At 55.5% G+C, this 15,102-nt stretch overlaps 5 protein-coding genes across 5 annotated transcripts; 3 read left to right on the top strand and 2 right to left on the bottom strand.

The window, feature by feature from the left end:
* Positions 1-1,104: 1,104 nt before the first annotated feature.
* On the bottom strand, positions 1,105-2,448 carry F5Z01DRAFT_620713 (proteasome regulatory particle subunit Rpt4; the record flags this gene model as incomplete). Its single annotated transcript, XM_046261153.1, has 4 exons — positions 1,105-1,225; positions 1,276-1,732; positions 1,788-2,174; positions 2,238-2,448. The coding sequence occupies 4 exons, from the start codon at positions 2,446-2,448 to the stop codon at positions 1,105-1,107; spliced, it is 1,176 nt and encodes a 391-aa protein (XP_046119070.1).
* A 529-nt stretch (positions 2,449-2,977) lies between these two features.
* F5Z01DRAFT_76156 (putative RNA binding protein Pym) lies at positions 2,978-4,193 on the bottom strand. Its single transcript, XM_046267119.1, has one exon. The coding sequence runs from the start codon at positions 3,735-3,737 to the stop codon at positions 3,114-3,116; it is 624 nt and encodes a 207-aa protein (XP_046119069.1). The 5' UTR covers positions 3,738-4,193; the 3' UTR covers positions 2,978-3,113.
* Positions 4,194-4,375: 182 nt separating this feature from the next.
* F5Z01DRAFT_654066 (cytochrome b-c1 complex subunit 9) lies at positions 4,376-5,237 on the top strand. The gene is made up of 5 exons (XM_046263402.1): positions 4,376-4,604; positions 4,668-4,690; positions 4,781-4,846; positions 4,900-4,948; positions 5,001-5,237. Exons 1-5 carry the CDS (start codon positions 4,602-4,604, stop codon positions 5,058-5,060), a joined length of 201 nt encoding a protein of 66 aa, XP_046119068.1. The 5' UTR covers positions 4,376-4,601; the 3' UTR covers positions 5,061-5,237.
* On the top strand, positions 5,228-12,333 carry F5Z01DRAFT_76166 (uncharacterized protein). The gene is made up of 2 exons (XM_046267120.1): positions 5,228-11,787; positions 11,854-12,333. Exons 1-2 carry the CDS (start codon positions 5,675-5,677, stop codon positions 12,119-12,121), a joined length of 6,381 nt encoding a protein of 2,126 aa, XP_046119067.1. The 5' UTR covers positions 5,228-5,674; the 3' UTR covers positions 12,122-12,333.
* A 365-nt stretch (positions 12,334-12,698) lies between these two features.
* On the top strand, positions 12,699-14,629 carry F5Z01DRAFT_76310 (chromatin remodelling complex Rsc7/Swp82 subunit-domain-containing protein). The gene is made up of 2 exons (XM_046267121.1): positions 12,699-14,014; positions 14,070-14,629. The coding sequence occupies exons 1-2, from the start codon at positions 12,882-12,884 to the stop codon at positions 14,545-14,547; spliced, it is 1,611 nt and encodes a 536-aa protein (XP_046119066.1). The 5' UTR covers positions 12,699-12,881; the 3' UTR covers positions 14,548-14,629.
* Positions 14,630-15,102: the final 473 nt, after the last annotated feature.

The following is a 15,102-nucleotide window of genomic DNA, read 5'->3' as shown; positions in this document are numbered from 1 at the left end:
ATCTTGTGCCACGGACACGCAACTCGAATGTTTCGTTAAGGTAGCGTCTTGTTCAACTTTCTTGTGCCAGCGTAAATATGCTTTGTTCTGTCGTGTACCAACGTGGAAAACGAGTAATCACTTGCTTGAGCCACAGGCTCGAGCTATACTGTTGCACACAAACCACTGATCAGCACTGCATTTCCTCGCCCAATCATCGCGATGCTATGTCTTCGTATTCCCCCTTTCCCCTGATCATCATGTTATTGGGGACATGGATGCCAAAAGGTAATGCACAGGATACGTGGTAAGGTGTTATCAACAAATTCTTGTCTTGGCTCTTGCCGAGCGCTAGTGACAGCATGGGGGGGCCGCCAAGTTGATCTCCAAAAAGGCACAGCCTCACCCAGATTCCCTAAGAATAGCAACATCATCATCGGCCTGCGTCGAGAACTGCCCTTGTTCCAACGAAGACGCAAAACGTGATGAGGTTTATCTACAGTAAAGTGAAATATATCAAGGCCAGCCTCATTTGCCGGTCAGGTTACTGATCACAGTGCTCAAGGCTCACATCAGCATTGGTGGTCTCTCTGCACGTGTCGTCCCCATGTCGACCCTTTGCAGGGGTTCTATATGCAAGGAGGGCCCAGTTCATCACCTAAGCAGAGTCCAGACAGCCATCGTAGGCTCATTGAGATACTGACAACATGTGGTCTCCTGAGTCTAATAAACGTCCTTTGTAATTGCAGCCTCGTCCCAAGAGCCGACAGCACACAGTTCATTGACAAGATCACAATTGGTCTGATTCTTCCTTATTTCATCAGCTCGCCCGCTCTCAAGTCGCATACGTGGCTGGTAAGCAGTCAGATCCTCTCGCGAACCCAGAGGCTGAGAGCCAACTAAGCTACCCAACCCGGCCTTACAAGGCTGACTGTAAATCCATTTCCATCACTGAGTACATATCAGATTCTCTCAAGGAGCATGCACACCCTGGCAGTGTGGTAATTAAGGCACCAAGCCGTCCGTTCGCTGTGTTATACATCCACACAAGATGACCTATGGACGCCTGCCCTGTCTATCCGCCAGCCTACCCGCCGCTCCCTGTGCCCTGGTGATATGCTATGCTTACAGCTTCTGGTACTCCAGCTTGCCCTCCAGCTTCTTGGACTCGGCGACTTTGCGCACCGCGCCGTTGAAGTCATCCTGGCTGATCGACTCCCGATAGTCCTTGATGGCGAAGAGCCCGCTACTTGCCGTCAGTATTTATACACTTTCATAGGGTCCAGGAACACTTACGCTTCTGTCACGACGTTTCGCAAATCAGCACCGTTGAGACCGTCGCTCATCTTCACCACACTCTCAAAGTCAATGTCCCCATCCACCGACACGCTTTGGGCGTGAATCTTGAGAATCTCCAGCCGGCCGACCTCGTTGGGCAGAGGGATCTCGATCTTACGATCTAAGCGTCCGGCACGCAGCAACGCCGGGTCAAGTGTATCGGGTCTGTTTGTTGCCATGATGATCTTCGTCTTGCCCAAGTAGTCGAATCCGTCCAGCTGGTTGAGAAGCTCCATCAATGTTCTCTGAATCTCGCGATCCGCACTGGTGCCTTCCGAGAATCGTCGTCCGCCGATGGCGTCGATCTCGTCCATGAAAATGATGCAGGGCTCGTGCTCCTTGGCGTAGCCGAACATCTCGCGAATCAGCCGAGCTGACTCACCAATGTACTTGTCGACGATGGCGGAAGAGACAACTTCACCCATGTTAGTTGAAATTCAGCTAGACTGGTGTTCCCTCGGAAAGCATACCCTTCAAGAAGTTCGTCTCAAGACTGCTAGCAACCGCTCTCGCTAGCAGAGTCTTGCCTGTGCCAGGGGGTCCGTAGAGCAGGACACCCTTGGGCGGCTTTATCCCAACGCGCAAGAAGAGTTCGGGGTTCTTGAGCGGAAGTTCGATCACTTCGCGCAGTTCGCGGATCTGGTCGTTCAAGCCGCCGATTCCGGCAAAGCTGACCTGCCCAGGGTCCTCCAGCGACATGTTGTAGACGAGAGGGTCGACCTCGCGGGGCAGCATCCGCATGATTGTTAATGTCGTCATGTCCAATGCTACACGTGTGCCCTGCTTCATCTTCTCCTTGTCGACCTTGCTGCGACATCCGACGACATATCGAGGACCTGAGGATGCTTTCACAATAACTAGAGGCACGTATCAGCATCGCGTTCCCCCAGAGCTACGTGCGCCGCGCCGTTCGAACTCACATCGTTCTTCATCCAACTGCTTTAAGACCTCGCCGATAATCTGGCCGACGCTTTGCAGCGCCTTGATGTTGTCTTCTGTCTTATCAAACTCCTTCTGTAACTCCTTGATCTCGAGGCGTAGGTTCTTGAGCTTGGCTTCCCACTCTCGAGACTCGATGAGCTTGGCCCGGTACGAGTTGAGGGCAGCCTGGCGCTCTTCTTCGGGCGTCATGACGGCGATAGGGGACTTCTGCGATCCTTCGAAATGAGGGAGTATTTATCGTCGTCTTTGTTTCGCTCGTGGCCGGTGAGGTCTGCTGTGACGTGTCTGCAGGCAAAATGTGTCGGTTTGGAGATGCTGGTTGTTGCACTTGCAGCTCGGAGCTTACCTCATGCGTTGGGAGCCTTGCGTCGGCGGCATCATGGCGGCAGAATGTGGGCTGGTTTTCACCGCTTTCAATAATGCCTACCCTGTACGTTCGCTTCTGTACGTGAAGTGCCAACGATCAACAATACGTTCAGTGACGACTGGCACATGGTTTAATATTTAATCACAACTGGACCGATGGCGCACTGGAAGCTCCTGCGTTGACGGGGTTTTGGAAGTGTGCCACTCGATCATGAGTTTCCAGTGACTGTCATATACGTTGCTTGGCTTTCAAGATATTGACCACGAGGAGGCTGGTACATTGAATCAAGACAATTGGGGCCCGGTACACGAATTTTGCGTGCTAAGCTATATTTGTTTCCAAATCGAAGGCAATAATAACCTCGTAGTCCAATTCGACCGTAACGCCGTGGCCATGCCCATCTAATCCCCGGCTGGTTGATTGAAAAGCACACAGTATACATCCCCAAGCCTACCATCCGACTGCGGTCGCGGCCAAGTGATGGCGTTTACTTTGTCCCCGTAGCCTCGTCCTCGGCACCCTTCTCCTTCTTGTCTGCTTTGTCGTTGCGCTCGCCGTCAGCATCCAAGCCCAATGCTTCCAATTCCCGAATCAGCTCATTGATCTTGATGAGTTTAGCGATCTGCTCGGGCAGAAGCGCTTCGCCTCCCTCTTTCTTGTTCTGCAGATCCCTGGCTTGCTTCAACTTCTTCTTGAGGTTCCTCGCCTTCTTCTCCTTCTCGACCTCAGGGTCCACAGGCGTCTGTTGCTCTTCTGTCTTTGTCGCACCTGCAGCAGCACCCTCTTCTCCCTCAGTTGCCTTGGCTTTTTTCCTGGCCTCGCGCCGTTTTGCGTTCTTATTGCTCGCGGCGCTGCTCGCCTCCGCTGCCTTGCTGTTGTCGTCCTTCAACCCCTGCGTTCCTGGGACTCCCACCCTTTTTTGTCGCTCCTGGAAGGCATGGGCGGTACGGTTCTTGTAGACCTCGACGTCTTCGGCGGGACGGTAGCCCGGTCGAATCTTGATCGCTTTGCGGGTGCTGCCATCTGCGCGCTGGGACTCGGGGATGTGGCGCTCGCCGGTTTGAGCGGTGACTATGCCAGCGTTTGACGCTTTTGTAGCTTCGGAAGGCATAGCTGGTTTGTTTGAGCAATCCAAAAATGAGGTGAGAGGTGGGATTGATAAAGTCTGGCGTATGGCGCAACCTGAATGGAAGATGCGTCGTTTGGTGGGGGAGGGAGCGCGTGAGCTAGGTGTGCTCTTTCGAGATCGCCAAAGGTATATAAGTAGGTAGATCGTGGCGTAGATGATTGCGAGATCTGGGGATCTAGTTAATCACAACGACAGCCCGCGCCCGGCCCAGGAGGAGAAGGTGGCTGTGATGCCAACGGAGTTGAAGATGCCAGCGTCAAGAAAGGGTTGGAAGGCCCCACCATAACGAAAGTTTAGGATCGGCCAATGCTGGAGGTGCCAGGTGTACCTACGGTACGTAGTATCACCCCAACTTCGCAGCCCGTGATTTCAAAATACTTTGCCGTCATTGCCACGATGGACAAGTGCCCGGTGTAGAAGCTGGAGCAGAGGATATTGGAGCTCATATGAACCTTGAGTGCCTGGTAGCCGTGTAAGCAGCTATTCTACGAATTTGCGCGTGTCATGGCTCGAGGTATGCATCGCACAGGTGCCCTGTAATCTAGCAGCATTGCTACTCATAATAATCACACTGCTGCGACCTTGTGTGAATCGGATACAATATCGTAACTTGAGCGTATGGTATTCCGAATCTTCAATGTTCAATCAAAGCGCCGTGGACTCTGGACATTGACTGGTGGGTCCACCTCTGTCCAATCAACGTCGAGGTGAAGCCAACCCGGAACCTCGCGAATTTCCATCGTTCAAACTGCGAAGGACCTCGAGACGCTACCCTGGAACCATCCTACACGACCACAACACACTCATCGACACCTCGATCGTGCTCAATTGCACCGGCTCATCAAGATGGTATGCATCGCCTCCCCGCCGGGCTTGTGAGGATGATCGCCTTGACTAATCGCGCACATGTAGTCTATCACCGGCCAGCTTTACAGGTCAGTCGACCCATTCTACCGAACCGACTGAACGACACAATGCGATTCGATGGCGGTCACTCATATAGGGCATATCTGACAATCCGATAGCGTTCTGTTCAAGAAGAACTACGCCATGTTGGCGACCGTGTTCGGTGCCGGCTTCGCTTTCGAGATGTACGTCCGGCACGAGTAGGACAAGCATGAATGGACACTGACCGCGTGACAAGGGGCTTCAACACTGGCATGAACAAGCTCTGGGACTACCACAACCGCGGCGTACGTTTGAGCTCACAATGTCGAGACGATCGGGGTGCTAACCAGCATGCAGCGCCAATGGAAGGACATCCGCCACAAGTACGTTGAGGCCGCTGAGGAAGAGGACGAATAAATATCGACTGCCGCAGCAATTTGCGCATCGGGGGAGGAAGTGCATTACTTGTAAGAAGGCATAGAAAGGGGATTCAAATCATAAACCTTCCTTTTGTCCACGATCAAGAACGTGGCCCCTCGCGTGACGACACTCTTTCTCGCCGTGGCGTCCGGAAGCTCTCTACCTTAGAAATCAGGCTGCAGCGCATTTCGCGGGCATGTGAAGTCTTCGTAGATGCAGCCTTAATTACGGACGTTCCGGGTTGCTAATTCCTATAGCAACTTGGTAGTGATCTGACGTGACCGTGGGGTTGGTCGAATCCATCTCCTACATCATCCGTTGGAATTAAGTTGGGGTTCGGGCCCATCATCACATCTCCTTCGTAATTTTGACTTGCCTGCCACACAAACACCAGGCTTTGTTGCACAGTCTGCATTTTTTGCCCAACTCGACGGGAGACTTTTCTTTTACCTCGAGACATCAAGGCCGTCGCACGCAGTGTCCTCTCGAGGTCGCTTACCTCACCGACCAGAAACCCCCACCTCTGTACTGACGCCCGCCTGGCACGAGAAAGTCACGACGCCAGCGCTCGCGATTGCACTTGGAATGCCGCAATGATATCTCGCTGAATTATGGACGAGACCATGTCAACGCAGGAGCGGCAGCTCTGCGAGATTCTTGCCGGCCTGCCCGCGAAACACCGCTACAACTACGATGCGAACGCCGCCCACGAGCTGCTCCAAGCTCTCTTTTGGTCTCTGGCAGGCGGCAAGCGAGACCACTTTGACCTTCTCTTCCCCGACGGAAGAATTCCCGAGAGCTTGAGCCTCAGAGAGGCGCAAGGCGCTATGGATGGCGCCGAATATACCGAAGCCGCGCGTGGGAAGCGATGTGGGCATATCTTCAAGGCAGGCGAAGCAACGTACGCATGTCGGACGTGCGGCACAGACGATACATGCGTCCTGTGCGCGAGATGCTTCGAGTCGACTGATCACGAGGGCCACATGGTTCGAATGCACATTTCTGTGGGAAACAGCGGCTGCTGTGATTGCGGAGACGACGAAGCATGGAAAACATCCTTGTTCTGTACGATCCACTCGCAGATCGAGACGCAGGAGGGCAAGGGAAAGGGCAAGGCCATCGCTGAACCATCGGAAGAGATGTTGGGTAGCATACGGATGACAATGGCCCGGGTGCTGGATTACGTGTGCGACGTCATCTCTTGCTCGATCGAACAACTGCGCGAAGACAAATCCCGAGAGTCTGTGCTCAGAGACGAGGAGTCTGCTCGGCTTCTATCCAAATACTACGGTCCAGACGCAGGGCCATGCGAAGAGTTTTCCTTGATCCTTTGGAACGATGAGAAGCACACGGTACAAGAAGTTCAGGATCAAGTGGCCAGGGCATGCCGGAAGGAGCGCAAGGACGCTGAGAAGGATGCTTGGACAACCGACGCGGTGGGCCGATGTATACTGAAGTCGATGGACGACGTTGATGCCCTCTTGGACATGGCCCGGATTATCGAAGCTATCAGAATCACCGTAACAGTCAGATCGGCAAGGGACACCTTCCGGGAGCAGATGTGCGGCACCATCATCGAATGGCTGAACGATGTAGCAGGATGCGCCGTTGGTAACGACAATCAAATACTTGGACACGCAGTCTGCGAGGAGCTCATGCGTCCATGGCGCGTGGGCAGTCGCGCGACCCAGCTGTCTGGTGTCATTGACGATGAGGAAGAAGACGATCAGAACATGTACATTGGACCGGGTGGTCTCAGCACCGCTCGTCTTCAGCTTCTGATAGCTCGCCGCGTAGGCGTCGATGCCAGACAGGTCGACTTCGAGATCGAGGTAGACAACGATGAGGACGATGATGATGACATGGGGGATGGCTTTGATATTCACTCTTATGCTGGGTCCAGCGAGGCCGGCGATGAGGACGAAGATGGCGAAGACGCAATGATGGCGGATTCGAGGGAAGAGGTCGGCGACCCAAGCGTGAACTGGGGTCAACCCGAAGCACTGGAGGAAGACGAGGCCACGATGGCGGGCTACCCTCCCCCTCCCCCTCCACCGCCGGGCGGTCCTGCTCGTACGCAGCCTAGAGAGCGTGATGCGACACCATCTGACTCCGACACGGGCCAAGAGCCCCTGATCACCATGGTCCCCTACGAGAAAGCTAACGCCGACATTCCCAAAACGCCCGGCAAGACGGAAAAGGTGGTGCCAAAGCCGCCGCGGTACTGGCTAGAGACACCTGCAGGATACACTGATCGCAACTACCAACATCCCGCCGAGAATGTCTTCCAGCGTGTGCGACTTGACTGGCTCCTATTGTTTGACCTGCGCATGTGGAAGAAGGCGAGGACAGACCTACGTTCATTGTACATCTCGACGGTGGTCTCGATCCCAGAGTTCAAACGGCTACTCACGCTACGGTTCTCCAGCTTGTATACCACACTCGCCCAGCTATACCTCATTGGAGATCGCGAGCCCGACCACTCGATCATCAACATCTCCCTTCAGATGCTCACAACACCCTCGGTAACGGCGGAGATTGTCGAGAGGGGTAACTTTATGACCACGCTATTTGCGATCCTGTACACGTTCCTCACAACGCGACAAGTCGGTCACCCGTGGGACGTGGCGGCCGATGCCGTCCTAGCCTTCGAAAGCGGCACTGTCACCAACCGAAGGATGTATCACTTTTACCAGGATCTCAAGTACCTATTCCAAGCGCCTCACGTCAGAGAACGGATCCGGAACGAACCCAGGTATCTCATGCAGTTCCTGGACCTCGTCAAGCTGCACCAGGGCATTGGTCCGAACCTCCGTGCCGTCGTCGAGCACGTTGAATACGAGGCTGATTCGTGGATCACCGCGTCTCTGGTGACCCGGCAGATCAACACGCAAGCGCGCGCCTTGTGCGAGTCCTTCAGGTCCATCACCCCTGAGGAGATGCCCTACCTGCAGAGAGCCATTCGGTTCACGGCGAAGACTGTGATTCTCAACTCGATCGGCGCAGAGAGGCACAGATTCAAGCAAGCTGAAGTCAAGGAACCTGTCAAGTTCAAGACTGTGGACGACTTTGAGTTCAATGGGGACGATACCAAGTACTCGGTGGTGAACTTTGTTGTGGAAAAGGGGCACATCAGCTTCCATCATGGGCTGCACTACACCCTGTCCTGGCTGATTGAGTGTGCTCGGTCACTTGACGCCACTACTGTTCGGGACCTGCTGAGCTTCTCGTTGCAAGATCTTCAGTCCAAACCACGCTTGATGGGGAAGCTGAGCATTGCCAAAAGAGATCTCACACCAGAGGACTATCTGATGGCCGCCTTTGATTATCCTCTTCGGGTGTGCGCATGGCTCGCACAAATCAAGGCCAACATGTGGGTTAGGAATGGCATCAGTCTGCGTCACCAAGCTAGTACGTACCGTGGCATCGCCCAGCGAGATGTGTCCCATCAGCGAGACATCTTCCTGTTGCAGACGGCTCTGGTGATTTGTGACTCCAGCCGAGTGCTGGCATCCATCATCGACCGCTTTGGCATGGACTTGTGGGTGAAGGGCCTGTACGAGGTCAAGTCGGAGGCGCAGGACGATGCGCAGCACCTGGACGTGGTCGAAGACATGCTGCACTTGTTGATCGTCCTGCTCAGTGACCGCACGGTGATTACAGCACCACAGGGACAGGCGAATCACCGCCACCCTGCTATGCGCCGCGACCTCATCCACACATTGTGTTTCAAGCCTCTGTCGTTCAACGAGATCTGCAACAAGGTCCCGGAGAAGTACCAAGAATCAGAGGATTTCCAGGATCTGCTCCATGAATTAGCCACCTACAAGCCCCCTGAGAATATCTCAGATGTAGGCATGTTCGAGCTGCGTCCTGAGTTTATTGAGGAGATCGACCCTTATATCGCGCACTACAACAAGAATCAGCGCGAGGAGTCTGAATTGGCCTTCCGTAAGAAGATGGCGAAGCAGACAGGAAAGACCCCCGACGAAATTGTCTACGAGCCGAAGCCTACTCCTATCCCATCGGGTCTCTTCAAGGACTTGGCTGGCTTCACAGGCACAGGCACATTTGCGCAGATCATTTACTACTGCCTCCTCTACCCACTCAGTGCGCAGCAGTTCACGCCCAGCATCCCCTCGACACGCCTTGAGCCCTACCTGCAGGTCGTGCTCCATCTTGTACTCCTGGCGATACACGAGGATGAGAGCGACGAGAACTCCATGGTAGACGAGAACAAGGGCTCCTTTGTGCAGATTGCACTGACCAGACCCGCGCGGGCCAACCCGCCTTCGAGCCACCGTGAAGCAAGGACCATTGTCGCTCTTCTTAATCTGATTGCGTCCAAGGAGGAGTACAAGTCGGCGCACCCCAAGATCCATCTCGTGCTGAAGCGACTCAAGCAAAAGCGTCCCGTCACCTTTGAGCAAGCATTTGTGCATCTAGGGATCTCGGTCGACCGCGTCAATACGGCTTCGCCTGCCAATGCTTCTGCTGAGGAGGAGCGGGAGCGGAAGAAGAAGGCTGCGCTCGAGCGCCGCGCCAAGGTCATGGCCCAATTCCAAGAACAGCAGAAGAGCTTCATGGACAACCAGGCTGACATTGACTGGGGCGAGGACATTGAAGAGGACGTGGAAGAGCATCAGGAGCAGGGTGAGGGCCGCAAGCACACCTGGAAGTTTCCTACAGGCACTTGCATCCTTTGCCAGGAGGTGGCCGATGAGCGGAACCTGTACGGCACATTCACTCTGCTCAGTGAAAGTCGCTTGCTACGACAGACGGACTTCCAGGATCCCGACATTGTGCGGGAAGCCCTCCAGACGCCTTGCAACCTCGACCGCTCGGCAGAGGACATTCGGCCGTTTGGTATCGCCCATGAGAACCGGCACATGGTGGAGAAGCTCAACACCAAGGGCGAGAAGATTCTCGCCGAGCGCCAGACCGTTGGCAGAGGCTTCAAACCCTCGCAATCGCGACCGGGCGTCGTGGCCAGCGGGTGCGGCCACATGATGCATTACCGCTGCTTCGAGACATACTACGAGGCCACGTCGCGGCGCCACACGCAGCAGATTGCCCGACACCACCCGGAAGAAGTCAAGAAGAAGGAATTTGTGTGCCCGCTCTGCAAAGCTCTCGGCAATGCGTTCTTGCCGATCATCTGGAAGGGCGTGGAGGAGTCCTATCCCAGTCACCTTGCACCAGAGAGCGACTTTGCAGATTGGCTAGCTCGTAACTTGGGTTCAGAACAGTCTGTTGTGTCCGGCAAGGCGCCGGATGTGGAAGAAATGGGGAGCGTGTCGCGCATTCCAAGTTACTTCTCGGCGTTGGCTGAAGCCATCGGTCGTTCCATGGCGCCAAGGGACGGCGACAACGAGGATGACAGCGCCGAGTCGGAGGGGACAATGGCCGACTCGGAGTCGGACGTGTCAACGCCTGTTGCTGCTTCGGGCAGCTCGACGTTGGAGTCGGACCTGACGGCGGCGTATCGCAGGTTGCGCACCACGATTGAGAGCAACGCTTTTGGTTCTCGGCCTTGGATGGGCTTTGATGCTGTGCCTGGCGATATGGCGCAGAGCGACGTTATCATTGAAGCTGTTGGGTACACTATATCGTGTGCCGAAATCCAGCAGCGAGGCCAAGAGGTACAGCCTGGGCTGACGTTGCTTGACAAGATCCCCGACCATCTTCTCACGCACCTGCGCGTCCTCTCCGAGACTGCCACCTCATACCTTAGTATGGCCTCCAAGCGGGACCGAGGACGCAGCGGACGCTCGGCTCACACCGATAAGAATGCCGTGCGCCAACACACGCAGCTCCTCATCGGCCGCAGCTTCTCCTCGGATTCCGACGAGTCTCGCCGGCGCATTGATCTCTACGAGCCGCTCTTGAGCAAAGACACATTCTTGTTCCTAACAGAGTGCTCTTTTGGCCTCGTCCCTGCACAAGGTCACGACATTGCCCACATTCTGAGGCTGTGTTATCTCGCAGAGATTGTCAAGGTCATCCTCCACATGTCGCAGAACATGCCCACAAATAAGTGGTTCGGGCCACTACAGCATAGGCAGACCGAGGACGAGGCCATCAACAACTTTGCAGAGTTCGCCCTGGCAGTGTCACAGTTCACTCTGGACGTTGACCTGGCAAGGTACAATGACGCGGGAGTGCCTGTGGGAAACGAGGCCTTTATGCAGCCAGGGTTGGACACGGTGGAGGGATGGTACATCTTTGTCAAGAAGTACGCACTCACCTTCTTGCGAAAGTGTGTGCTTCTGATGAACATCACTTGGGGCGTGGACTTTAGCGCCTCCATCACCGCCAATCCCGAGGCCGAAGAGCTCGATCGCCTCACAGAGGTCCTGCGTGTTCCCTCGTTCGACCACATGTGCGCGAGCCTGACGCTGAATGCGGAGGCCGCTGGCTGGCCATCTCGAACCATATCGAACACGGTGCAGGGTTGGGTCAAGCACCAGATGCTGAACCACACTGGTGGCGGCGAGAACAAGCACGCGTTGGTGAGCCATCCTGGCATATTTGAGCTTGTCGGTCTCCCCAAGACATACGACGCGCTCGTGGAGGAAGCAACAAGGAGAAAATGCCCCACGACGGGCAAGGACCTGACCGACCCCATCATGTGCTTGTTCTGTGGGGAGCTCTGCTGTAGTCAAGCAACGTGCTGCATGGACAAGTTGACTCGTTTGGGCGGAGCGCAGCAGCATGTCCAACGGTAAGAGATCTTCAGAGTTGCGTGTCATGTTTAGTTGGAACCGGAGAAGCTAACAGTTGTCCACAGCTGCCAAAACAGCGTCGGCGTCTTCCTCAACATCAGAAAGTGCAGTATACTATACTTGTTCCGCACCTCGGGATCGTTCACCCCGGCACCCTACATTGACAAGTACGGCGAGACGGACTTTCAGTTGCGCCATGGACGCCAGCTCTTCTTGAGCCAAAAAAGATATGATACGATGATCCGGGCCACGGTATTGAACCACGGCGTGCCCAGCCTGATCAGCAGGAAACTAGAGGCAGAGATTAACAACGGGGGATGGGACACATTGTAATCGTGGGGGTAGTGGCAGTAGTGGCCTGCGAGAGATGTTCTGGGTGCACGCATCATCGGCTGAGCTGATCCACCGGGGAAGTGATAATACGGATATGGATCTTATGAGTGGCATTGCGTTTGTTGCCTTTGCGATCGTACCTTAAATTAGCAAGCTGGGATAGTAATTATGACACCTCGAGGCTCGAGACGATGAAGTTGATGCAGGTACAGTGCGATTGTACCGTGTGTGTTGGTGAATGCACAGTCCTGAGCCTCGCCAGCGGAAGCCAATCAGGCTTCATGCCACGCTGCGAGGCGCCTGGGCGCGTCTGAACTCGCGAGCGCACGTCTGGGCAAAAAGGCGTCCAGTCTCGTTTCCAGTATCTCCCAAATCCCTAATGAAGCAACGCTGAATCCGCCCACCGTATCCTAATTTGTTGATTCGCATCTCAACAAGGCGGGCATCACAGTCCCAGGCCCGCCCATCATGCCTCCCGGCCGTCGATCCGGTCGCGCTGCCGCCAAGAAGGCCGCCGCGGCGCTGGGTAAGTCCCTTCCTTCCCTCTTGCCAAACGACAACTTGCTGCGATTCATCCACCACCACATCCTCCCTCTTCCCTCACGTGCGCGTTCGCTTTCGTTGTCTGTGGCGCTGTCTCCTCGTGTGATATTGGGCAGAGCACATTGTGTGCGACGACGAATTGCCCTGCCGTGCCTATTGTGTTCTGCACAACGTCGCGAGACTCGCCCGTCCTTGCCTGGACACACCACCCGCCAGCATGGCGCGCCGACCAATTCGCCTGCGACTAACGCGAACGGCAGAAAATACGCCCAAAACCTACGACGACGCACCAGAGGAAGATGAGACCATGCCTGATGCCACGAACGAGGAGGTCCCCATCCCCGAAGACGACGACAAGGACTCGGAGCACGTAGAAGACAACGACGATGAGGAGGACGAAGACGACAAGGCTAGCAGAGACGGCGATTCAGATGGTGAGAAGGATGGAGAAGAGGAGGAGGAGGAGGAGGACAAGGGCGGAGAGCCCGCTCCTCCACCACCGCAGCGTGAGCGATCACCTCTACCAGCGGGCATGGTGCGCAGGAAGCGCCTGGGTCGGCCACCAAAGAACAAGCCTCCAGACTGGGATCCCATGGTCGTCGTGCCGTACGATGAAGCCCGCGACACGCCGCGTCGCCGTGGGCGCGGTGGCTACCGCGGTCGTGGTGGACGAAAGGGCGGTCCCTCTGCGCCCAAGGCAGAGCAGGTCATCGACGCTGAGGGGACGATTGCCGAGATTGCCAACGATGAGTGCGTTCTTCCCGAGGATCCAGAGGGAGAGCAGAAAGTCGACAAGAACGGAAATCTGTCGGGCGGGCGAGACTATCGTTGCCGTGTCTTCACCGTCCTGGGAAGGGGAGAGAGGCTGTACATGTTGTCCACCGAGCCCGCCCGCTGCGTGGGCTTCCGGGACAGCTATCTCTTCTTCACAAAGCATCGCAAGCTGCACAAGATCATCGTCGATGATGACGAGAAGCGTGACATGATTGAGCGGGATATCATCCCGCACTCATACAAGGGACGCTCCATAGGTATCGTCACGGCGCGGTCGGTCTTCCGCGAGTTTGGTGCGCGCATTATCATCGGCGGCAAGCGCATCGTCGATGACTACAACGTGGCCCAGGCGAGGGCGGACGGCGTGGTGGAGGGACAGCTTGCTGACCCTGACGACCGCTTCAACCCTTCCGAGCCGTACAACAAGAACCAGTACGTCGCCTGGCACGGCGCCAGTGCGGTGTACCACACGCAGACGCCATCGGTGCCAGTGCCGAATGGCAAGCCGCAGTATGCCAAGCGCAAGGTCAACCTGAATGATATGAACTGGATGTTTGAGCACGCGCGGGAGGCAAGGCAAGTACCGCATTGCATCATTCAACTTGGAGACCCTTTGCTAACCATACTACAGCATCTTCAACGCCAGGATCAACGAAATCCGCAAGCTCAACAATGCTGGCGTCTACGACATCCACACGAATACCATGCACTATCCCAAGATGATGCAGCCAACGCGGGCTCGCATCGAGCAGGTCCCCGTGGACGAGGAGGACAAGGCTAGCGCAGAAGATACCATCTTTACGCCTGTCCCAGCCAAAGTGGCCAAGAACTTCTTTGTTACGGACACGTACCTTGAGATCCCACCCGCGGGTCTTTCAAAGGGCGCCTACGAACACAGGGATCCCCACGACCCGCTGGCGTCCTTCAATGGCTTGGGCGTTGTGCCCGACGAGATCAAGAGTCTGCTCCCTCCCGAATGCCGCAAGGCCTTTGACACTGCCCTGGACCACGAGACGGAATGGAAGTCGAGATGGGGCGCGGAGAGCAAAACCATGTCCAGGAGAGAACCTGTCATCGACAAAGCCATTGTTCCTTACAGCATGTCCTAGACAGACGGCGGTCAGGTCAAGGTCAGGTCTAGATAGTGCTGACGGTGGTCAACATCACGGCAATGGGAATGGCGTCAGCAAGGCTAAGGATTCGAGTCAGCCCAAGAGGGTGGGATAAGGGAAGCACAGGCGAGAGGAGGAGGACTCAGCTTGGCGGCGCTTCATGCGTCAGGCTGTGCTAGTGACATCCCTGGGTATGATGAAGGAAGGGAGGGGGTTCATAAGGCGTTTCGGGGTTCTGGGAGCCAATCTAGAAGGGGATCATGCATTGTACTCTACGTACCAGTATCAGTCCCAATTAACCAATACCAATTTTGATTCATCAATCCGCGTCGCCAGGTGCGGGCGTGAGTCAGGCCGACCTGCTCTGAAAGAGCTCATTTTCGACTGCCATCGGGCCGGCAATCATCATACATATGTGCTTGGCACGTTGGGAATGACGGCTTCTCTCATCATATCCCTCTCTTCTCCCCCTCCTTACGCTCCTCTCATGCTGCGCAACGTGTGCCTTGGCGACGCATGCAAGCCAATGCGCACGGCTCCGCTTGTGCCTGC

The sequence above is a fragment of the Emericellopsis atlantica genome (genome assembly GCF_019669845.1).
Source record: "Emericellopsis atlantica unplaced genomic scaffold F5Z01scaffold_11, whole genome shotgun sequence".
Classification (NCBI taxonomy): Eukaryota; Fungi; Ascomycota; class Sordariomycetes; order Hypocreales; family Bionectriaceae; genus Emericellopsis; species Emericellopsis atlantica.
The sequence above is the reverse complement of the archived record's forward strand: the minus strand, read 5'-3'. Positions and strand labels throughout refer to the sequence as shown.